This window comes from Astyanax mexicanus, chromosome 17, assembly GCF_023375975.1.
Source record: "Astyanax mexicanus isolate ESR-SI-001 chromosome 17, AstMex3_surface, whole genome shotgun sequence".
Lineage (NCBI taxonomy): Eukaryota > Metazoa > Chordata > Actinopteri > Characiformes > Acestrorhamphidae > Astyanax > Astyanax mexicanus.
In genome coordinates, this window is record NC_064424.1 from 12068544 (window position 1) to 12094962 (window position 26419).

At 40.8% G+C, this 26419-nt stretch overlaps 1 protein-coding gene across 7 annotated transcripts in view; it reads left to right on the forward strand.

Annotated features, from left to right (window-relative positions):
• nrxn2a (neurexin 2a) overlaps window positions 1-26419 on the forward strand; it is a 696697-nt gene that overhangs the window by 287020 nt on the left and 383258 nt on the right. For all 7 annotated transcript variants that reach the window (XM_049466698.1, XM_049466699.1, XM_049466697.1 and 4 more), the window contains 2 exons: window positions 4870-5031; window positions 15057-15483. In XM_049466698.1, coding sequence (XP_049322655.1) covers window positions 4870-5031; window positions 15057-15483 — 589 coding nt within the window. The remainder of the gene's footprint in view (window positions 1-4869; window positions 5032-15056; window positions 15484-26419) is intronic.

Below are 26419 nucleotides of genomic sequence, written 5' to 3' on the forward strand. Positions count from 1 at the left end.
ACAACTTAACTAATTATTTATAGTAGATACAGAAGTCATTTATAACAAATAATCATTTACATTTGTTTAGTTACTAAATTATTAGAGTATTAGAGTTGTACATAGCTAATTAAAAATAAAAGCAATTGAATCATTCGTAGTAGTTATTAAATCATTTATAGCAGTTATAGTAGCTACAGAATCAATAATAGTGACTGCTTTTTTGTATAACAGTAAATTAATAAATTGTAATAGAGAGAAATATCCGTGTCAAATGTCAATCAATCATTTATAACAGGTACTTGATTTCAATAAAACAGATGCAGAGTCCTGTATAGTAATAGTTATTATATTATTTATAGCAGATATTGGATTCTTTACAGTAGACTAGTAGAATACCAAATAAGTAATAACATATATTTTCATTAATATCAGAAGAGAGTTATTTATAGCAGATACAGAATGATCCAAAAAAAGTAATTGAATAATTTATACCAGTTATTATATCTTGTATAGTTGATACATAATTAGTTTTAATTGATACAGAATCATTTGTAATGGATACAGATTTATCCATTAAAAGTCATTGAATCATTTATCCTACTGTCTTTAGTTGATACAGACTCAATTTGGTCCCACTTTATAATAAGTGTCCCTAAGTACTATGTAGTTACACGGTAACAATCCATGTAACTACAGTGTAACTACTGATGAAGTACACAGTGTTACAGATTTACTACAGAGGTACAGGTTATGTAATTACACATGTGTATTAAGGTTAATTTTGACTTGTGTAAGTACATATGTGTACCAGGGTGAGTGCACTTACACAAGTAATAGAGCAAGTGTACTTTCACGTGTGTAACAATGTGTGTGTGCTTACACATGTGTAAAAGTGTGTGTAGTAGACAATAGCTGTTACGTTTATACTCAACTTATCACACGCACTATTACACATGTGTAAGTACACACACATTGTTACACATGTGTAAGTACACTTGCTCTATTACTTGTGCAAGTACACTCACCCTAAATTAACCCAAAATTAACCTTAATACATACAACGTGTGTATAATATTACATAACATGTACCTCTATAGTTAAACTGTAACAATGTGTACCTCATCAGTAGTTACACTGTAGTTACATGGATTGTTACCGTGTAACTACATAGTAATTAGGGACACTTATTATAAAGTGGGACCTTCAATTTTAATAGATACAGAGTAGATTAATTTGTAGTAGATGCAGACTCATTTCATGAATTCATAAAAAAGTGACTGCATCATTAATAGCAGTTGTAGTAGATACTAAATCATTTATAGTAGATTCTGAGCAATAGATCTTATAATGAAAATCAAACTCTATCTTAGTGTTCATGGCGTCATTAATTAAAAGCTTGGTTAAGGAGCGTAAAGTAGTGAAGGTGTTAAAACTGAAGAAGCCTGTAGTGGCTGTTATTTATAAGAGTGTTTTTTTTTTTTACAAGACTTGAGGAAGGAGCTCAGTAGCTGACATGCCCTCCACCTGGTTAGTGACGGTGGTGATAAGGGGAAGCCATATGTGTAATGCTTGTGCACTTGTGATGCTTGTGTGAACTAAGAATAGCAGTCATCGCAGCGATCACTTGTTCCGTTGCCACCCTTAAAGCTGAGGGCAAAGCCTCCCCCTCTCTTTATTGTTCTCTCTGTCTGTCTCTCTCTCTCTCTCTGTCTCTCTCTCTTTCTTTCTCTCTTTGTGTGGCTTTAGTGCATAACTCTGTGCTTTATCTTTAGCTTGTCTGCTCTTATTAATTGCTTGCTTTAGTGGCTTTATTGATTTTATGTGTTTATTAGTGATGCAGGAGTTGATTCCCACCCCTTGGCTGGGGTCAGTACTGTGCTTTTGTTCTGGGTGGCGCAGTTGTTGTTTTATAGTAAATCTATTTTTTTATATATATATTTTATATATTTAAAAAAAAGCATTTTGGGGAGGGATGAATGGATGGATGGGTCTATGTGTATATAGAAGCTATAGAAGCTGACCCCTGCATCATTAGTGTTTATGTGTTATTGCACCCTACAGTACCCTACAGTACCCTGATATTGTGTTAGTGTGTCAGTGCTTCATGCTTGTGATATTGTAATAAATACCTGGGTTGCCAGGTTGCCACTTTAAATGTGCTTGGAATTCTTTGCTTTGCTTTTCTTTTCGTTTCCAGTTTTTTTGGTTTGTGCTGCACCTTTTCTTAACCTCTTTTCACTGCATGAATGAGGTGTCTGGTTCAATCACTGTAGCATGTTTGGTTTGTGTTGCTTTCCTTTTTTTCCCCCTCCTTTTGAGTCCCCTCCCTCCATTTCTGCCCGGAGTCGTTCTTCTCGGGACGCATTACGGGCTCCGGTTTCAGGACATAACTAGCCAGTGATGAATTCTGTCATTTGCCTAATGCCGCTCTCTCTTATGTCCTATTCTAGAAGTGCATAATCGCGTCTGGATATTAATATCTTTAGGCTCTGCGCTGTATGAGCATCCAGTGCACTGGAGTAATTAGTACAATGATTTGGCTCAGCTGGAGACAAACAGCCTGCAATCCTCAAGATTTTGGACGCCTGTCGCTCTTAACAATATGCTACATTTACAGATCTGCCCCGTAAATGAGGACGGAGTTTATGAAAAGGAAAAAAAAAGGCGTGGAACAGATGTGTTTATACCTTCTGGTTGGCTCTGATACAGACTTTCTGTCTGTGTTTTTGGCAAAAGTTAGACATCACTAAACCACACATGAAATGAGATGATTTAAAGCAGCAATCCATGAGATGAGATTTGTGTGTTTCTTTTAAATTGAAAATAGCAGCATTTTTATTTATTTTTTTAAGTTGAATATTCTAATGAATGGCACAGCTATGCGCACAATCCCGACATATATCCAGAAATTAAAGTAAAACAAATGATTCTGGATAATGGGACAATGGGACATAATGGGGAATGAAAACAGTGTGATTTTTCTTTTGCTAAAAACAGTAAAAAAAAAAAACAGTAACACCCCGTCAACAGTCACGCCTATTTTCACGCCTTGCCCCCGCACTGTTAAAATAGCATCAGAGTTTATGAATAAATCTACACACTGATTGATGTGGGGTCTGGAAATGAGGTGTGTTCAGGTAAATTTCTAGTGTATTGATATATTGGCGGAGTAAAACACAGGTGCACCACCTACTGAATTTAACCTAGACAACAGTCAGTCGTTAGAGTCCATTCCTATAGGTGCTCCCAGTACCTAATCACTTGATAAACAAACACAAACACATAGATGCACTGCAGAGTGCAAACCCGACTTTTAACTCAACAATAAACCGAATAAAGAATAAAAGAACATTTGCTGTTCCTTTAAATGAGCTGCTGAGATGCACAAAGTGTCGCACTGTTAAGATACGAACACGCCAAAGTCAGAGCTCACCTGCCTCTTAAAAGGAATGAAGAGTTATGCCCAAAACACACCCATGATTAGTCCATGCACAAGGCATTTTTTTGTGCCTTCATGATACCAAAGAAACACTGTCACGCCCTTAATCCAACTGTGCAAAACGCAATTGGCTGGAGTGCTATAGAACCCTAAAATAGGGCCCATTATTGTTGTAGCGCAGCATAATAGTCACCCAGACAAGGAATTGAACCCAAGTCTCCCTCATGATGTGGTGGCTCACTTGTAGGAAGTGGTGTTATCCACTGCGCCACACCAACCTCAAAGATAATGTACATTTTGCAAGAAAGGAGACTCTTTGGGCTGGAGTTTGGACAACTTTAACCCATCGTAAGAAGGGAGTCTCTCCTCTCCAATAAGAAAAAAAAAGTCTGCAAAGAAAGATTTAAAGAGATTTAAAAAGAGGAGACGGGGTGATTGAGGGTTGAGGAAAGTCTTTTTGGTGCGTAAGAGAAGAAAAAAAGGGAATTTTTAGGATGCTAGATTGGAAAGGTGAAGACCTTCAGGCATGTTTGTTCTCTCAAAACTTGCTTATTTCATAATAATACAGAATTTTTCTGCTAGAAACAACATTTCCAGCTTTCCCATTTTACTTAGAACTGTGCTAACAAATTATTCAGTGTATATTAGCGGACAGAACATCCTCAGAACTGTCCTGAAACTGCTGTCCACGGTGCTGTCCCTCCCATCATGCATGGCTTTTGCATTAACCTCACTGAAGCCTATCACGACCAATCGGTTATCTGTTCTCGAGACACATTCTGCCAGAATTCCTGCAGCTGAAACTTTAGAGTTGGAATGAAAGGGTGAATAGAGCAGCAGTAACACAGAGCTACGTCTTCTGTTCTGTACTAACCACCATTTTTCTGTGTGATTCTCCCCTTTTCTACTAATATAGTCACCTTTACATCACCTGCTAACTGCTAACCCCAGTCTATACGCCAGTCCTCTCCACGTACCTCTTCCTCCTCCTGCACACAGCATTAGCTTCTAGCCTCCTAGCCTCTTACGAGCACACACAGAAGAACCTACCCTCACGCAACAATAAAAAAACAAACAAACAAAAAAAAAACTAAAGCAGCAACAGCAGACGTTAAGTTAAATGGAGTGCCCTTTATTAATCCTTTGAAAAAGAGAACGCACATGATATGGAACTATATGTAAATACGGATGCAGGAATAGGGAGTTAGGAAAGTTGAGATTTAATTGTTAAAATTCTGTTTTTTTTTTTTCAAGGTATTTATTTATTTTTGTGTTTATTTATTTTTTTATTTATTGAGTCAATAAATGTATTTGGTTGTTACTTAATCGAAAAGATTCTCTCTCTCTCTCTTCCCTTTCTTTCTCTCTCTCTTTTTTTACCCCCCTACCATCCACGCCACTCTTCTTCCTGTGACCTTCTTCCTCCCTGACCTTCGACGCACGCTCAGGTCACCATTTCCGTGGACGGCTTGCTCACCACCACTGGCTACACCCAGGAAGACTACACCATGCTGGGCTCGGATGACTTCTTCTACGTGGGTGGCAGTCCAAACACTGCCGACCTGCCCGGCTCCCCGGTCAGCAACAACTTTATGGGATGCCTCAAAGACGTGAGTACTGGCTCCTACTCGGTTCACCGCAAGCTTGCTGTGTTTGTTCGTATTTAGAGGTTGAAATGGTATTGGTTCTTTGCAACTGTTACTGTAGAAACAAATACAAAAAAATCTGCTTGATGAGAAACTGTATAGATAGATTCAAACTGTAGACTGTATATTTAAAGGGGACATCCAGTGTGAGATGTACTGGGGCTGTAGTGAAACATACGAATAGCCCACCTCCATTCACCACTAGCATTCTGAAATACAGTGCTTTTAGCCAATGCTAGAGATGCAAAGAAATAGCTATTATGTTTTTTCTCCCATTTTTCTCCCACTTTAGCTAGGCCAATTGTCCCATTCACTCAGCTGCTACTCAGCTGTATATCCCCCATCACTAGTGAAGCCACAACACAAGCCACATTCTAACCCGATTGGCTTCTTGCATTTTTTTTTGACCTATCACATGCAAGGCGGTTCGAGGTCCTCAAGCTTCTGCTCTCAGAACCTTTGATTCCTTTCGCATTTCCTTCCTATCACACAGAAATGGCCAAGAGTCTAGCAAGCTCGAGAGTCATAGCTGCAGATTAAGTGGCCAAGCGATTCCTCATATTTATGATTTATTCCATATTTTCCCTCTAAAATGTATATTTTTTCCAGCGGGAATAAAAATGACTGGATGGTGAATGTATATATATATATATATATATGCAACATTAAATATGTATTTGTTAACTTTAAAAAAAAAATAGGACATGGTGTCCATTTTCATATTTTAATAAGCATGTCCAAATACAATTTCTTTGAGCTTCTGAGCTGCAGCATTAATATTTGGAAGTGTTATAATAATATAATAACAGCAGCTCAACATACATTTCAATAAACACATCGTTTTTTTTGTCAGTCTTTGAAATCAACAAATGATCAATAAATTGTGTTGCTGCAAGTGTTTATAGTCCAAGCTCAGAATCTACCTGCACTCTCTCTCTTTCTCTGTCTGTGGAAGGAAGATGAGTCTGTCCACATTTTCTGGTAAAGGGGAGTTTCTGGTCTTGTGCACGACGCAGACAGACTTTGAGAAAATGCGCTCTGACAGGGTTCAAGTGGCCAGAGCGCAAAGGCAGCATCTGGCTGCAAATGCCAGTTTAGGGGGAAGCAGTCGCTGTATTTTGTGGTGGCATGGTGGTCTCCTCTGCATCATGGCCTGTGTCATAGTCAGGAAGAACTCAGACAAGCACAGATGTAAAATCAAAGCTTTAATAACAAAAGGAGTAGTCAGAATAAGCAGGGTCAATACCTGAGAAAACACACCAGGGTCAGTCTTTTATACCTGGGTCCCCAGGTGCTAGTACTCAGGAGAATTACTTCCTAAATTAGTCACATGATGAGTCACTCCCTCCAGTGTGTGTTTGTGGCACGGCGTGTTACACGTGAGTTGTCCTCGTGCTGGATGCATGACTGCGTGCGGGATATTATACAACAATTAGTTCCGACCTCACAAACTGATTGGTGGAGAAGTGTTTTAACCGTGCTGATATTTGTGCTAAAAGCACAGCCTTCTCACACTAAACCTGTATCACTCCGCGGACGCGTTGCCTTGCCGAGTAAAGGCATACACGCAAGACATTTTAGTATCTTTGCCTCCAGTAGCAGCAGCAGCATTAGCTTAGCATGGGCTAGCGCCCAGCCAAGGCATGCTGGCCTGCAGCCCACTGTGCTGGCTTGCTTTTTGTGGAAAAAAAGGTTAAGGCTAAGCCTAAGGCTAAGCTAATACTAAACTACGCTACGCTAAGCTACGCTAACCTAGCCACAGTCCAGCCGTCGGTCTAGCTAATCAACACCACCCAGCAAACAGGCAGAAATGCTCACAAACGCAAAGCTTTCACATGAAGATTACTTCATGGAGCAGGAAAGGAGACGTTCAATGGTGATCAACACTTTTGCAAGCCACTGTATCCAACAGATTTATAGCCAAATATTAGATGACTTGGATCCAGCCCTAGACCCTGAAATAACAAACATAAACAAGTTTATAATAAAGGAGTTTGTTGGCAGAGCATTGCTGTTTATCAGTCTGAAGGACTAAATGACTTCAGTACTGTAATCTCCTGCCTAAACAGCTCTAACACGCGCTAAATGCTTAGCTGCATCTGGCCTCATGTCTCCAACCTGGTTTAAGCAGTTCTCAGCTCTTTTATCTCCGGCCCTGAAACTCAGCCAACTAGCCGAGACCTCATTAACGAGCAAGCAGGTTGAGCGAGCATATGTGTCGGGAAAAAGACAGCGATTTGCAAAGTGTCTGAACTCCGGGACATGAAGGATAACGCTCAACAAGCTTACACTGATAAGCTTAGTGTTTCACCTCCCATTCGTCCTCACTCCTCTGTTTCTTTATCTGTCCTCTTTGCCCCTCTTCGCCTGGTTCCGCGCGCCATTCACTCGCTCCCGAGCGTGACTGTTATTTATGTCATGTCTATACCATTGAAGTTTCAGCTTTACTTTCCTGACAGCCAAATTAAAAATTGATTTCCTCTTTAGATCCCCGTTCGACTGGCCCGAGCTTTCCGTCTCTGTCTCGTTGACCCTGGGCCGTATTAATCACCCCTCCGTCCTAACCGCTCAACCATGCGCTCCACGTTAGAGCCCTGTTCCTCCTCGGCCCTCGCGAGAGACGCTGCCGCACTGATGGAGACGTTCATACATCTGTATTAACACCACAGGGCAACATGACTTTAGATACAACTTAAAGACTTACAGAAATACTCCAGCTAATCTTTAATCTCTGTCTGCTGCATCTTTAACTACATGCTTTAACTGTGCATAGCTGTAACTTCTCATCTTGTGGAAAAAACAGCCTAATTTTAAATGTAGATTTTTAGTTTAATTTAAATTATTCCAAGTAATTTTCCAAGAAATGATCACTCAATTTAATTCAATAAATTTTATTTATAAAGCTGTTGTCACAAAGCAGCTTTACAGAGAAAAGGGTCCAAACCTCTAAAAAAGAGACACTGTGGATTGAGGAATGTTTAATGCCCACAAAAAAAAAAAAAATCAAAAATTATATCTGCCCCCACTGTCTGCTCATCAACCTCATTCACAAGATAACACCTCACAGCATATACAGGCGTGAGCATTCAAAAGCTGTCCCCTGAGGTATAGTTTTACCGATTACTTTTCATACTGTTATTTTATGACTTATTATTATTATTATTTTTTTTCATTTTCTCCTAAATTTAACTAAGCCAGGAGGGTGAAGACTAGCACATGCCTCCTCCTATACAGGTGAAGTCAGACTCCGCCTTTATTTATTTATTTGAACTGCTGCTGGTGCAGCACTGGCGAGTAGCATTGGAGGAATGCGCAGTGACTCAGTTCTAATACACCAGCTCACAGACGCCTTGTGCTAATCAACATCACCCTAGGAGTGATGTGGAGAGAGAGCGCCATCTACCCACATCTAGAGAGAGTAAGGCCAATTGTGCTCTCTCAGGGCTCTGGCAGCTGATGGCAGGCTGCATGACCGGGATTCGAATCAGCAATATCCTGATCGCTGGACCATTCAGAGCCCCTATTAGCAAAGCAAATATTACACAAGCCCATAGATCTATTTGCTTCTATTTAGATATGATCTAATGCAATCCAGACATATATATTTTATTTAAAACACTGGCATTAAATATCACAAGACCAATCCAATTACATATGCAGATTTAGTGTTTTGATTTTATGTTTGTGTGCCTCCTTTCCCCTTTCCTTTAGACATAGACATAAGCATGCCTAACATTTGTGTAATTAAACGGTTTTCCTGCAGGAATTGAAAGTAACTGGACATTTGCAGGATTGCAGGCTGAGAAGCAAAATGTATAAGTCCAGAATTATTTTAATCATCTGCTGATGAAACACGCTTACTTCAGGATTAATTCATAGCATATCTCATGTGATTCACACTATATGCTATATGCTATAACATTACACATGATGCCAATAGGTTCATGATTATCTGCTCTTGTGATCTAGGGCTCTGGTCTACCAACACCAGCAGATGACATGTCTCTCCAAACCATCACTGATTGTGGAAACTTCACACTATACCTCAAACAGTTTGGACTGTGTGTCTCTCCACTCTTCTTCCAGACTCTGCTCCCTTCATTTCCTAAATGAAATGTAAAATTTACTGATGATCAGTGAAGGTTTGGAGAGACATGTCATCTGCTGGTGTTGATCCACTGTGTTTTATTATCAAGTCTAAAGTCAGTGCAGTTTTGTTTTCCCAGAAAATCTTACAGCACTTCATGCTTCCCTCTGCTGACAACTTTTACGGAGATGCAACCCAAGATGGCGGCGCGTTAACACGCAGCGACCGCTCCGGGTCCGTTAAATGGTGCTTTTGTGTTACTATTTGTCGTTTTTTCCATTTATTTCCTGCAAATATGTGCATCGGAACACCCGTGCACATGTTCTGCGCGGCTCTATCCGGCGTGTGTGTTTACATCAACACGAAATGGTGTAACAACTCTGTGACTGTCGCCAAACACTGCTCTCCGCTGGTGGAGTTCCTGATAGTCAAGTGCAGACCTTTTTATTTAGTACGGGAGTTCTCCGCCGTGCTAATAGCTGCTGTCTACATCCCACCCAGCGCTAGCATTGGTGCTAATGCTAAAGAGGCTCTGTGTGAACTCTATCGGACTATCAGCGATCTGCAGAACAAACACCCAGACGGACTGTTTATTATCGCCGGAGATTTCAACCACGCAAATCTCAAGTCAGTGCTCCCTAAATTCCATCAACATGTGGACTTTGCAACGAGAGGAGCGAGCGCGTTGGATCTTGTTTACACAAACATCCCCAGCGCGTACCGGGCGGAGCCCCACCCCCACCTCGCTTTCTCAGACCTCATGTGTGTTTGGCTGACTCCAACATACACACCACTCATCAGACGCTCCAGACCAGTTCAGAAGCAGGTGAAAACCTGGCCGGCAGGCTCCATCTCTGCCCTTCAGGACTGTTTTGAGTGCACTGCATGGGACATGTTTAGGGAGGCTGCTACTGAAGACGATTCTGTTGATTTGGAGGAGTATGCAGCATCAGTCACTGGCTACATCAGCAAGTGTATTGATGATGTCACTGTCTCCAAGACCATCACTACACGCCCAAACCAGAAGCCTTGGATGACTGCTGAGGTACGTGCGCTGCTGAGGACCCGCGATTCTGCCTTCAGAGTGGGTGACAAGGTGGCCCTGAGGAAAGCGAGAGCCGACCTGTCAAAAGCCATCAGAGAGGCAAAGCGCGCACACGCCCAGAGAATCCACAGCCACTTCAAGGACACGGGTGACACGCGGCGTATGTGGCAGGGCATCCAGGCAATCACCAACTACAGGACAATGCCACCGTCCTGTGAACGTGATGCCTCCCTCCCTGATGCCCTGAACAACCTTTGTGCACGGTTTGAGGCACAAAACAACACGATGGCGAGAAAGACCATGCCCAAGCCGGACGAGCAGGTGTTGTGCCTGACTGCAGTGGATGTGAGGAACACTCTGCGCAGAGTCAACCCACGAAAAGCTGCAGGACCAGACAACATGCCCGGCAGAGTGCTCAGGGAGTGCACAGACCAGCTGACAGATGTTCTCACGGACATCTTCAACATCTCCCTGTGCAGCGCCACTGTCCCAACGTGCCTCAAGTCCACCACCATCGTTCCCATGCCGAAGAAGTCCACAGTGTCCTGCCTCAATGACTACCGTCCCGTTGCACTTACACCCATCATCATGAAGTGCTTCGAGAGGCTAGTCATGAGGAACATCAAGACACAACTGCCCTCTTCACTGGACCCCTTGCAGTTTGCGTATCGTCCCAATCGCTCCACGGACGATGCCATCACCACCACCCTTCATCTCTCCCTCACCCACCTGGAGAAGAAGGACACTTACGTCAGAATGCTGTTTATAGACTTCAGTTCAGCATTCAACACCATCATCCCACAGAACCTCATCAGGAAGCTAGGCTCGCTCGGCCTCAACACCCCCTTCTGCAACTGGATCCTGGACTTTCTGACGGGGAGACCCCAGTCAGTCTGGTTCGGGGGCAGCACCTCAGCACCATCACACTGAACACTGGGGCCCCCCAGGGCAGTGTCCTGAGTCCTCTGCAGTTCACCCTGCTGACTCATGACTGTGCTGCAAAACACAGTTCTAACAGCTTTATTAAGTTCGTCGATGATACAACCGTGCTGGGTCTCATCACCAAAGGCGACGAGTCAGCATACAGAGAGGAGGTGCAGCGGCTGACAGACTGGTGTACAGTCAACAACCTTCATGAATGTGGACAAGACAAAGGAAATGGTTGTTGACTTCAGGAGAGCACAATACACCCACTCTCCACTCAACATCGACGGGTCCTCTGTGGAGCTTGTTAAGAGCACCAAGTTCCTTGGTGTCCACTTAGCAGATAACCTCACCTGTACCCTGAACACCAGCTCTACAGCCAAGAAAGCCCAGCAGCATCTCTACTTCCTCCGGAAGCTGAGAAAGGCCCGTCTCCCTCCACCCATCCTCACACTCTTCTATAGAGGGACCATTGAGAGCATCCTGAGCAGCTGCATCACTGCCTGGTTTGGAACCTGCACCGTCTCTGACAGCAAGACCCTCCGTATTGTGAGGACAGCTGAGAGGATTATCGGCGTCTCTCTCCCCTCCATCACGGACATTTACACCACCCGCAGCATCCGCAAAGCAACCAGCATTGTGAATGACCCCACCCATCCCTCACACGAACTGTTCTCCCTCCTGCCTTCGGGAAGAAGGTACCGCAGCATCCGGTCCAGCACGACCAGATTCTGCAACAGCTTCTACCCCCAAGCCATCAGACTCCTCAACTGCAGAGACTGAACTGATGTTTTTTCTGTACATGCACACACACTCTTACCCCACTTACCCCAGAAAATGGAAAGCACTAAAAACCCTACTACCTCACTGGACTCTATTGCACACTGTGTAATAGAGGTAAGTACTACCTCACTGGTCTTTTTTGCACACTGCAAAATTTGCACACTGTCTTGTTATTTATTATTCTTTGTCTGCATTGTGTTGTATTGTCTGTCTGCACTTTTGTACTGTTGCACTATTGTTCTGTCTACACTGTGTTTATGTGCACCATGGTCCCTGGAGGAACGTTGTTTCGTTTCACTGTGTACTCTGTATATAGCTGAAATGACAATAAAAACCACTTTGACTTTGACTTTGACTTTGATTTCATTTTCCAGCAGGACTTGGCACACTGCCCACACTGCAGAAAGTACCAATTGGTCTTATATAATATTCAAATTTTCTGAGATACTGACTTTTGTTATTTAGATTTTTGTATTGGATGTAAGCCATAATCATCAACAATAAAAGACAAAAACACTTACAATAGATCACTCTGTGTGTAATACATCTATATAATATATGCATTTTTACATTTTGAACTGAATTACTAAAATAAAGTAACTTTTTATGTAATTATTTATTTATTTAATTTTCCCACCATTTTCTCCCCAGTTTACTCAGCCAATTACCCAACCCATTCATTAGGACTCCCCTTATAACTAGTAATGCCCCAACACACCAGGAGGGTGAAGACTAGCACATGCCTCCTCTGATACATGTGAAGTCAGACTCCGCCTCTTTTCAAACTGCTGCTGTTGATGCAGCATTGCCGAGTAGCATCAAGCCCAGCGACTCGATTCTGATACATCAGCTCACAGATGCCCTGTGCTGATCGACATCACCCTTTGGAGTGACGTGGGGAAAGAGAGCGCCATCTACCCACCCAGAGAGAGAGCAAAGCCAATTGTGCTCTCTCAGGGCTCCGGCAGCTGATTGCAAGCTGCATGAACAGGATTCGAACCAGTGATCTTTTTTGAGATGCACCTTTATTTTCCACATCTGTCTCAGCAGAGGTTGTTTAAAGTGCTTGAATGCATTTATTAGAAGGTAAATCTACAGTTTTTTTTTTTTTTTTTTTTTTTTTTATTATTATGTGATTATGATGTTTTGATTTTTGCTGTGGTTTTGGAGGCTCGGCAGTCCTAACATGCCTTTTAAGACAGTGGTGAGCCTCTCCGAAGCTTCCTCTAGTAATTGCATTTTCTCGTGTAGCCTCTCTCTCCACGCTGGCACCTCTTATTCGGCTCCTGCCTCCTGCTTTTATTCTTCTGTCACAGGCACTGACAGGCCTGTGACACTGGCTGGTGTTATTTTCAGAGACACTCAAGTTCACACCCTGCAACAAAGCGTCAGTCATCATCTGCGTCTGGTGTGAAAATGAAAAGCATGTTATTCTGCACCAGGCCAGGCCCATTCTCCCCGGCTGTAGAAGGGTCCGCACAGAGACCACTTCTGAGATGCTGCTCTGAATATGGAGGGCTGCTTCTGGGACAGCTTTGGTGTCCATCTTTCCAGCAGTTTTAAAAGCCGGACTTCAGGCTATTGTCAGGTAGTTTGGTGGCTTTTGTCGTCCGACGTGGCCGAGAAGCACTTAGCTTGACCGAACACAAAAATCATGTTTTTGCGTGACATGTAGGAGCGGTTGAGAGGTATCTGTACTTCAACTAAAAGAGAAAAGAGAAACATAGTGGGAGACCACACTCTACCACACCACACTAGACTTTGGAGCATTTCTGTCTGGATGTTAGAGGATCACAACACCACCATATCTTCAACTCTTCAATCTAATTAATCCTATAAGTATTAGATGGAGCACACTGTAAGCCTGGATAAGTTGCTTAATTTTCATAATTTTATTTCAGATTTTTCACATTTTTTCCCCAATTTTAACTCACTAGAGAAATTGGGGATGCCCACAACTGTGTACGTTGTGAGGTTTTATCTTGTGAGTTTGTTTGAACATTGACATTTCCTTAGCTAATTGTGGTGAATTAGTGCAAGGACTGATAGCAGGTGGGACATTCCATTTCTGTGGACATGTAACATTCCTCTAACTACAGTGTCACATGTGTACTAGGAATACATCATAGAAGAAGAATTACCTCCCAAAGTGGACAGCACAGTGCAATTGTTGTAATGATTGTGACTGGTGGCATCTAGCTATAATTGTCCATGCGAACAGAAAAACGAGTCTGGCAGAAATCATGGCAAAAAGTCATGGGACACCATACTAGTTCCCATCCTCTAATATGTAGTATGTCAGTGTAGTGTGTATATGTAAATGTATATGTTTTATCAATAAAAATTATATTGTAGTTAATTTGTCTTGTTCTAAAATTGCAGCATTGAATGACTGAGCTCCTCAGTTCAAGCCTACACTTAATCAATGTCCAGTAAACAAGCCCTGGATGTTTAGAAAACTGTGAGTGTTTTTATAGTTTAGTGGTTTTGTATTGAACATGGCAATAATGCCGTTGGTAAATCAAAACCGGTACCAGAATCAATTCTGCTAGGCATCTTTTATCATCTGTGTAAAACTGCGTGCACGGCTTCTGAAGCTGAGATTATCCTGTGTCCAAAATGACTGTAAGCAGCAAATAATAGAGCTGATCCTAGATCAGCTCGGTGAGTGCGACACGCATTTTGGAGATGGGCCCCGGCGCTGGAAGGTGCAGCGAGCTTCTTTATATTCATTGCCGATGTTCCTTCACCATACAGCAATCTATGATAATAAAACAGTATCGATTGACTGGGAGGGGGAGAAAAAAAAAAATCTGCCTTCCATTCTTCACTGGATTTGGCGGTGATGTTTATGTAATTTACTCATGTGGGAGGGTATTTAAGGGGGAACTGAGTATTTACAGAGAGCAGAAGCGTGCCCCCCAGGCACATATCAGCCGCAATTTGTCTGTAGCACTGGGCAGCACGCTCCTCCATTTCCACTCCCTGTCAGCGTAGAAGATGTTCAGTAGACTGAAAATAGGACTCACACAATCTCTCTCTCTCTCTCTCTATTGTTCTCTCTCTGCTCTCGCTCTTTATCTCTCTCTCTCTTTCTCTCTCTCTCTTTCTGTCTATCTATCTGTCTCTCCACTCTCACCTCTCTCCCAGGTGGTGTACACCAACAACGAGTTCAAACTGGAGCTCTCCCATCTGGCCGAGTTGCGTGACCCCAAGGTCAGCCTGCAGGGAGACCTGACCTTCCGCTGCGAGGACGTGGCGGCTCTGGACCCCGTCAGCTTCGACACTCCAGCTGCCTACGTCACTCTTCCCCGCTGGAACGGCAAAAAGACCGGATCCGTCTCCTTCGACTTCCGCACCACAGAGCCCAACGGCCTGCTGATTTTCAGCCACGGACGAGTGCAGGGACCCAGAGAGCGCCGGCCCAGGGTGGACTTCTTCGCCATGGAGCTGCTGGAGGGTTTCCTGTATCTGCTGATGGACATGGGCTCCGGCAGCATCAAAATGAAGGCCAGCACCAAGAAGGTGAACGATGGCGAGTGGTGCCATGTGGACTTCCAGAGAGAGGGCCGCAAAGGTAGGAGACTGTTGGGAGTTTTGATACTTATTATTATTACTTATTAGGTTATCCCTAAGGTCCCACACAGACTCACATTACATCAAGCCAGGAGGTGTGACAGCAGTAGTGTGACAACAATTAGTGCTGGGGCACCTGGCACATCCTGGGGGGAAGAAGACTAGTTTACAACCTAATGACCTAGAGACTTGACTTTTGTTCAAATCAATTGTTTATGTATTTCCCAGGTGTATGCATAAAACCATTTGTTTTTTATGTGTGCGCGTCACCTGTATATAACGTGGTCCACAGGGCTAGCACTGCGATTAGCAGCTAATGCTAATGCTGCTGCACCCAGCCTTAGTGCTGGAGAAACTTCACTGAAAACTCACCCTTATAAAGCTGTACTTCAACAAAGTGATTTTACTACTCCTTAATATCTGACTGGTAGAATTCATACATAAGATGCACTGATAAAAAAAAAAAAAGATACATTTTTTTAAGTCAAATTTCATTCAAAAGCCTCAGGGGCATCTATTTAATATTTTTATTTTTAGGTATCAAGGCTAAGCCTTTACTTGGACAGACAAGGATTAAGCCTACTCCTGGAAAATACAACCATTTTTTACATTCCACTATTGAGAGAGTCCAAGACTAGGTCTAATTTTAAAGTACTGTAAAGTGAAAAAAAAAACAACCCTATAGGTCATGAATGAGCATGTATGGCCTAATATTACTTGAAGCAACACAATGTGGTTTTAACTTAAAAATAAAAGCTTGTGTTTCTCTGACCAGAGTAGTACATCTATTCTTGCTACTTTAGGCTCAGCACACTGCACTATGTAACTGCACTATGTAACTTTGGTGAAGCACAACACAAAGAACGACTCAACTCACTAAAACTGCATAACGCTGTGTTCAAGCCATATTTGTGTAAAATCATGCAATATTTAGATCCCTATGAGTTCTGTGATGCGGAGAGCATGGACAGAAAGGTTGAACTGGGACTAAAAAACTTTTTTCTGATATAAATACAAACAATTTAAATGGGATAAAAAGAAATTAGAAAAAAATAAATGGAAGAAATAGTTCAGAAATGCATGTGTATAGAGTGTTCATTAGTGGTGTCTCAAGCCAATACTAATTATCTCATAATGTAGCTTTAACTGCTCACTATTGTCTTTCATATCAACTAAAGGTCCAAAACTGTAGGTCCTTTAGGTTTCACAGACTACAGACTGTTATCTGATCAGACCTGCTTTTTTCTGCACTAGTGTCCTTCATATCCTTACTTTCATGCTTCTAGCCTACATTATGCTTACAAAAATTGAGATTTAGATTAATTAGTTAAAACTTTTTTATATTAATTCTGAAATCTTCTCAATGTACTGCCCTTTTGAGCTGCTGCCTCTCTTAAAGAAATTCCATTATCCTTCTACCGGTTTATGAAATTGAGAGGTATTGTATGTAATTAACACTGTGATACTTATCTGAAGCTGCTACTAATGAGATCTATTCAGTATACTTTACAGAAATACGACCTGTAAAATGGAGTATAAAGAGCTGCTAATACTGGTACTCATGTTTCTTAGATTCATTAACTACTATTTAAGGCATTTAATAAAACAGCTGTCATTGATCACGTTGAGTCAAGGTTAGCTAGCTAACAAGCACATAAAAATAATATAGAAACTTATACTAGAGAATATTATAGAATCATATTAGAGATACAGTACCTGTCAATGTTTTTCTTTATTTCATTTATTTTCTACATTGCAATTTAACATTAAAGACATGAAAACAGTTAATGGACACATTTTGAATCATGTAGTAAATAGTTAAAATAAGGGTTTATCCTCCAGAATCTCCTGATCTAAACCTGATAAACTAAGATGGATGATTAGGGGATTTGAAATAAGATGGAGCTTCACAGCCTGAAGGAAAAGCAGCAACTATTGTTCAGCACCTCCAGGAACTCCTTCAAGATGCTGAGAAAACTATTCCAGGTGACTCTGCTTCATGAAGACACTGAGATTAAAATACCAAGGGTGTTCAGATCTGCATGGGGAAATCAAGCTCTTCATACGGCTTGCAGTTAACCAAAAAATATAAAACATATGGAATTAAAATAAAAACAACAGAAATTATCAGAATTTTCACAGAATGTTGTAAAAAAAATCTTATTCACCAGCTACTAAATCCAATTTTTCTCCTTAAAAAAAATTACAAATTTAAGTAAAGCTAAGCTAAGTAAACAAAACACTATTTAAGTGCTGCATGTTAATCCACACAGATTTCTCTCCTGAACTATTTATTTGGCTGAATAAAACACTTCCGTTTATTTACAGTAAGCTTAGATTACAACATTTTTCCAGTACTAAGGCTGGAGCATTAGCATAAGCTTTGGCCGCCCACCGCTAGCACTAGTGATTAGCGGCTAATGCCACCTGACGGCACTATACTGAGGAACCCTGAGCCAGGGCACTATTAGCAATCGTGTTGTCCTGTGTAGCTTGTTTTAACACTATAAACATTACAGCAGACTACAATCTGATATACTCGCCACTGAACTGTGAAAGAGCTAGCGCTTAAAGCTAGAGGTTAGCGGCTAATGCTAATGCTGCTTTGGCAGTGCTAGCTTGGGTTAGCAGCAGGCTACACACTGATAATACTTACCTCTGAAAGGCAAAAGAGATAGCACTCACTTAGCACTGTTAGCGACTAATGCTAATAATGTTTCAGCCTCGATTAACTAAACTGAAACTCCTGTATAACGCTGCACTTTAACAACCTAGCTTTACGGCTTCTTATAACCTGACTGGTAGAATTCATATATGAGGCACATCTGATTAAAAGGAGCACTGCTGTTTTTTGAGAAAATTAAAGGATTTTAAGTGTGCCTTTAGGGTGCTTTCACACCTGAAAGTCCGGACCCTGGTCCGAACCAAGGTTCATGTGTTTGCTACATTGTATATATTTGATCCGCTTATTTTTGTTTTCACACTGCAGTTTAAGGAGCGCACCAAAGACCTTTGTGTGATACTCCTACATCCTTTCATCATCACTTACATACCGATGCGTTTTCCTTAACTAGACGCTGATTGGTTTTAGAAGGACATGTGTCTGACGTTGGCGTGTTCACAATTCAGCAGGTGGTTCATTTGGTGGGAAGCCTTTCCAAGATCAGGATAAAATTATTTTTCCTGCTATTTTGAGAGGGTACTGACTGCAGTCTGCAGGAAGGCTGAGTTGGACGTCCAGTGTGTCCAGCTCCGCCCACTTTTGTTAGCGTCATGTCTTAGCTCCGCCTCTGAACAGAAGTAAACAATGTACAGGGCAGTTAGCGGACTTTAAATGTAATGTGCCGCATCGTCCGGCTTAAAAACTGTGTATACACTACAAACTTGCGAGACTGACAAGGCGTGGCGTGGACAAAGTGGGTGGGACTGGACGCGCTGGACGTCCAACTCCGCCTTCCCACAGGCTGCAGTCAGTAGTTGGTTATTTTTCTTCTTCTGCTGCCGCTGTTGAGGAACGCCTGCTCAGCTTCCTGTAATTGGTCCAAAGGTTCAAACCATCCAGAAAAGCGCTTTCACACTGCAGGAGAACCGGACCATGGTTCAGAAGATCCGGACCCAGACCACCTCTCTTGGTCGGACCAAAATCTGGTCCTTTGGTCCTGACCGTGGTTTGCGGCCCCTTTCACACCTGCTACTTTGGTTCGGACCAAACTGAAAAGTATGAAAGTCCGGACCAAACGAGACAGGTGTGAAAGCACCCTTAAAGTGCAAAAAATACAGTATTAGGATACAGTATTAGTATAATAGCACCTTAATACACATCTGCCTTCATCTGCACATCTGCAGTCTTGCAGCATTGTATTTATTGTCTGTACAACACTGCATCAGTGTAATAACAATAAATCTGAAATTAATTATATGGCACTATAGTTACTCTCAGTCTCCTGCTCACCAGTTGAAGGTGGAGCAGAACATTTGAATAAGAAGCTGCTCCAGAAATAAAACTTTACTTTAAAGAAGAACATTTACCCACCTAAAACTGGCTCAGCGCTGCCCTTAATAGGTCTTATGAATAAGTGGTGGATGTCTGCTCCTCCAGAATTCTCTTTTGGCTGTAATTTGGGCTGGCATAGTCTCAGTAGTAACAAGGCTGTGTGTTACATGTCTCTGCGGGGAGTCGTTCTCACTTCCTTCAAGACTAAACTACATGGTGAGCAAACGTGTGGGAAGGTGAAGGTACACCACTGCATAGGGAGCCTAGAAAGGTGCTAGAGGAAACCAGCATGCGTGTCAATACTTTTTTTTTTATCTTTTACTAATCTGTGTTTTATTACGAAATACCGAAACCAACTTTTCATTTTTTTATATTTCATATTTGACTTTGGACTTGATGATAAAACACAGTGGATCAACACCAGCAGATGACATGTCTCTCGAAACCATCACTGATCATCAGTAAATTTTACATTTTATCTGGAAATCAAGGGATCAGAGTCTGGAGGAAGAGTGGAGAGACACACAGTCCAAGCTGCTTGAGGTCTAGTGTGAAGTTTCCACCAATCAGTGATGGTTTGGAGAGACATGTCATCTGCTGTCCAAAAAAGTCAGTGTAGTGTTTTTTTTTTTTTCCCAGAAAATCTTACAGCACTTCATGCTTCCCTCTGTTGAAAACTTTCATGGAAATGCGGATTTCATTTTCCAGCAGGATTTGGCACACTGCCCACACTGCTAAAAGTAGTAATTGGTCTTATATAATATTTTCTAATTTTCTGAGACACTTATTTTTGGGATTTCATTGGCTGTAAGCCATAATCATTTTTTTTTTGCAGCCAGGTAAAGCCTTAATATATATAAATTTATTTTTTTTGAAGGAAATGGTCACTGTGTGCTCCAGACCAAAGATAAGAGAGACCATCCAGACTGTTATCAGACTGTTACTGTTAACAGCCAGAGAGACATAGTCATGGAGTGGGATTGTGGTCAGCACACATCTGTGATGGCTGCATTTATGCAATTGAGATTATTTTTCTTAACATAACATATTATCTGGGGTTGCCCATGCATTTTTTTTATAAACACAATGCAAATGCACCACATAATTTATATATATATTGTCTTCATGCTATAGGTAAGTATAGGTAAGAAGCATAGCATCCCAGCTTTCTGAGATCTTGGGCTGTATTCATTTTTTTTTTTTTTTCTGTAGCACCACTGATGTAGAAGAATTAGAAGAAGCTCTTCTCCACTATTTCAAAGTCTCATACTTGTGCTTGTTTCTTTTTTAACTAATATCTGAACCTTATTAACGAAGCACTCGTTTTGAAGTGTTAAACCACGCACCCTCAATTACGTGGGAACGTTACTGATTGCTGTCTCTGCCTAAAATATAATACCATTAAGCACGGTTGATTTTTGAAATGATAATAATGTCGTCAGATCGCCCAAGCCTGGTGATGAGCTGTCGGAAGCTTGCACAGGCAGTCTTATTGAACTTCTATCTGCAGCCATTAGCATATCTCTGGGACCTGCTCTCCACTAGTGGAGCTCAGAGACTCTTATTCTCTATTAATCCATCCAGCGCTAAAGCCTCTTCTCCTGCAGCAAGGTCTGCTGCCTCAGATGTACGACGTGTGGGATTACAAACCCACAAAAGAGCCGGCAATCAGTGCGAATCACTTTCCTTTTCTCTTTAGCTGGGATATATGAATCGATTGTCTTTGTCAATCCGAGCTTAGACTATGGGTAGCGGAGGCTCGGGGGTGAGGTGTGAAGGTGGCACACTGGAGAGCGCAGGGTTTCTGGTTCAAAGCCCTGTGGGGGCTTTATGGCAAGTGATGCTACTATAGTGCTGGAGGGCTACAGCTACTGATGCCACTGCTTTATTTATGAACGTAACCTTTGTGCCCTTCAGCACAAGGTTTAAACCCCAATGGATCCAGGTTATTATGCTCATATTACTTACCACTCCTCATTATTATTTAAAGACAACTGCAGCCCTGCATGGGGAACAAATGCATCTCCTCTTTGTTCTGCTATTCGCTTCCTCCCAGGGTTAAATTGGGCCGGATTGCACCTTTGGCTCGTGTGATTGGCAAGCGTAATCGAGCTCCGCCGCCATAATTTGATGAAAATGTAAATAATTTGTTATGCAATCAAAGTAAAACCCATTAAACTACTCTCTGATAGACGGCCCGTGGACAGCTCCGCGCCTCCGCTCACCCCTCTCCCCCCTGCGACACTGCGTGACCGGCCCTTTTGTTTTGCCGTTTTTTTGGGTTTAAAACACATGATTTTGTGAAGTGGCTCATCCTACCTTTTATTCTGCCAATTTTCACAATCAAACAACTTCATTTTCAGTCTGGTTTCACGCTGTTTCAAATCGTCACAGTGATTAACTCATTATCCCTCAACGTTTAAACAGCCTAGATCAGGGGTTCCTGAACTTTTCCTGCCAGGACCAGGATGCGTGTTTTTCTTTTCTTCTCGTCTCGTCACATACCAAATTTCATGAAGTGATAAAAAAAAAATAAAAAAAATAATAATAATAAAAAATTAAATGTATTACAAACCAGTAAAATTTCCTTAATAAAAAAGGGAATAAAAGAATGAATTATGCATAGACAGTCAGTGTTGCACACATAATGAGACTGGCAAATTAAAAACAACACAATAATGCCAATTATCTCTCTCTCTCTCTCTCTCTCTCTCTTTCTCTCTCGCTCTCTCTCTGTTAGTATAAACACGTTACGCTTATACACATTTTATATTGCACGTTTAATTAAAGTTTGTTCTGATCTGTGTGTCAGGTAGACATGCCCGCTCACGTACTGTAATCACCTTCAGTTAATAAAGGCTTGTTATGATCCAGACTAGGTCAGGTCAGTTGAGTTGAGTTTTTGTTTTACTTTGTTATTTATTTGAATTATTTTGTCTTTTTGTTCATCTAATTTTATGTTTTACCTTTTAGCCCTTATATTTTATTTATTTTATTCATTTCATCATTTTGTTCAGTTTTGTTACTACTTTTACTTTTGGCCCTTTACCTTTTTATTTCATTTATTTCTTCCTTTTATTTATTATATATATTTTTTTACTTATTATTATTATTATTATTATTATTATTATTATTATTATTATTATTATTATTATTTATTTATTTATTTTAGTCCTTTATTTCTTTAACGGTGTTTATATTTTATTATTCTACATATTTATCTCTTTGTTTATTGCTCTACATTTTAGCCTGTTTGCATATCCTTTTATTTTTTTATTATCTTTTTTTTTTCTTAATTAAGTCTTATATTGTTTTCTTGTTTTAATATCATTTAAACTTAATTTTCAATCCCTTTAATTTTGTGTAAGCTCAGCTGCATTTAAGAAAAAATGAGGATTACCCTCAATGTATTTACAGAGTGGAAATAAAGATTGATTGATTGATTGATATCAAGTAAGTTATAGTAGATTGATATCAAGTAATGTATATTTAACAGCAAGGACAAATACAAAGGTGACCTTCGAACACATTGTCAAGTTTCAGAAACTGTAGAAATCTAGTCTTTAAAAATCTAGTCTTTACTTCATTTCCTGACTTTCGGAGCGATTCACTTATGGTGAGAACCTGATTTGAAAATATACTAATTTTATTTGCGCAAAACTGCTGAGAAGTTGCAGTTTAATCTAATATATTAGCCAGATAACGCTAATTACCACAGCTATGAACGAACGCTGTCTCTACTGCTGCTCCATGCTGTTTACTTGCACAGCCTGTGCTGCGTTCACTGCTCACAGCCACACAACTCCATTTACTATGTGTACATCTGCGCTGCATGTCCCATTGAAAACACTGGGTTTGAAAGCGAAGCGGCAAATATTTTAGTGTTCTGTGTTAAAGCACTTTCACAGTTTTAGACAGTTTTACATTCTGGAACACAGAATCTTCTCACTATATTTACTTTCTTGCTCCCACGCCAGACAGCTCTGACCAATCAGAGGATACGATGTGCTCGCGTAGTTTATTGGTGCGCATTTTGGTGGGTTTAGGTTTATGCCTGTGTGAAACCAAACCAAACAGAAGGAGAAAACGCTACATACAGTTGTGGTCAAAAGTTTACATACACTTGTAAAAAAACATAATGTTATGGCTGTCTTGAGTTTTCAATAAGTTCTACAACTCTTATTTTTCTGTGATAGAGTGATCGGAACACATACATGTTTGTCACAAAAAACAGTCATAAAATTTGGTTCTTTCATAAATTTATTATGGGTCTGCTGAAAATGTCACCAAATCTGCTGGGTCAAAAATATACATACAGCAACATTAGTATTTGGTTACATGTCCCTTGGCCATTTTCACGGCAACTAGGCGCTTTTGGTAGCCATCCACAAGCTCCTGGCAAGCTTCAGGTCGAATGTTTGACCACTCTTCTTGACAGAATTGGTGCAGTTCAGCTAAATGTGATGGTTTTCTTGCATGAACCCGTTTCTTTAGCACTGTCCACATGTTCTCAATGGGGTTTAAGTCAGGACTTTGGGAAGGCCATTCTAAAACCTTAATTCTAGCCTGGTTTAGCCATTCCTTTACCACTTTTGATGTGTGTTTTGGGTCATTGTCTTGTTGGAACACCCAACTGCGCCCAAGACCCAACCTTCGGGCTGATGGTTTTAAGTTTTCCTGCAGAATTTGGAGGTAATCCTCCTTCTTCATTATCCCATTTACTTTCTGCAAAGAACCAGTTCCACTGGCAGCAAAACATCCCCAGAGCATAATACTACCGCCACCATGCTTGACAGTAGGCATGGTGTTCCTGGGATTAAAGGCCTCACCTTTTCTCCTCCAAACATATTGCTGGGTGTTGTGGCCAAACAGCTCAATTTTTGTTTCGTCTGACCAGAGAACTTTCCTCCAGAAGGTTTTATCTTTGTCCATGTGATCAGCAGCAAACTTCAGCCGAGTCTTAAGGTGCCTTTTCTGGAGCAAGGGCTTCTTTCTTGCACGGCAGCCTCTCAGTCCATGGCGATGTAAAACACGCTTGACTGTGGAGACTGACACCTGTGTTCCATCAGCTTCCAAATCCTTGCAGACCTGCTTCTTGGTGATTCTTGGTTGACTCTTGACCATCCTGACCAATCTCCTCTCGGCAGCATGTGATAGCTTGCGTTTTCTTCCTGATCGTGGCAGTGACACAACTGTTCCATGCACTTTATACTTGCGTATAATTGTCTGCACAGTTGCTCTTGGGACCTGTAGCTGCTTTGAAATGGCTCCAAGTGACTTCCCTGACTTGTTCAAGTCAATAATTCGCTTTTTCAGATCCACACTGAGTTCCTATGACTTTCCCATTGTAGCTTTTGTAGCTGAGTCTAATCACTGGGTCAAATGAGCCCTATTTAAATGGGCTCATGAGAAGTCAACAGCTGTAGTCAATCAGAATCACTTACAAGAAGTGAAGAGGCCATGACATGAAGCTAATTTGATTGACACAACTCGCTACATCACCAAAATTGACAAATTTTGTTGCTGTATGTATATTTTTGACCCAGCAGATTTGGTGACATTTTCAGCAGACCCATAATAAATTTATGAAAGAACCAAATTTTATGACTGTTTTTTGTGACAAACATGTATGTGTTCCGATCACTCTATCACAGAAAAATAAGAGTTGTAGAACTTATTGAAAACTCAAGACAGCCATAACATTATGTTTTTTTACAAGTGTATGTAAACTTTTGACCACAACTGTAGGTCTTCTATGTTTTTACTGGAGTGTGGGAGTGATGTGTGCAGGTGTGATGGATCATATAAACCAATAGGCAGTCGGAAAGGTATATTTTTATACTTCTCATCCAATCACAAACAGATTCACTCATCTGGATGGAGAGATTTATCTAGATAGGGTTTTTTTTTAATGATGAGAAGCCAGAATTAAAACAGGCTGAAATCAATTAAATAGGAGCAATTATTTTTTTAAATGTATGGAGTAGAAAGTTCAGATTTCTTAATTTTGTGAAAATGTAAAAAGTTATACTATAAAAAATAATTACTCTAAGTAAAGAATAGATGACCAACATTTCTACCTTCTCAGTAAGGTTAACATCTCTGAATATAAGTCATATTAAAACAGCAGTGTAAACTGTCTTAAACAACATGACATTTGGAAATGAGTCACTTCACCTGCTGTGTGAACATAATGATGTATTGCTGTATATGAAACGTTACATTCAGCGATCATGCCCCCCTATAATTGTCATTTGTGCAGCACTCTGAGCTCCCATAACCGCACTCGCCGTGTGCAGCCAGTGTCATTTTAACACAGGAACGCTTGGCAAGCATCTGCAGTGAGTGCAAAAGTGCAGTGCTTAATTTAGCTGTGAAACTCTCATTACCACACAGAAAAAAACAGATTATTGCTGTTGTTTTTTCCTGCTGTAAATGATATGTTGAAAGCCGTTTGAAAGTATTCTATCACATAGGTGCACCGTTAGCCTGGAGAAGTTAAATGTATGTATGTGTATATATGTGGTACTGGAATAATTGAGAAATGTTTTGAAATATTCAGTTTTAAATAAAACAAACTTAATTTAATTGAGTCCAAACTAATTGTGAATTCACAGTGTGACAGCCGGTCTTGTTTGCATAGCCAGATCAACTTTGTCACCACTGTTCTCCTAAAAACATTTAAGTTATGTTGCTTTGTTACAAAGTTGCTTTGTTACGCTATATAATAATACAAAAAAACAAAAATAATCTATAATTTAATTGCATATTGAATTGCATGATGATTCATACAGTTAATTAATTAATACATTTACATTCATTTTACACTGTAATGCTATGTTTGAATCTATACTTATTTAATCGGTTTAAAGTCAAATCAGTGACACTGAATCATCTTAAACTGTTAGTCTCTAGCCACCTTAAGACAGCCTGTATCTGTTTT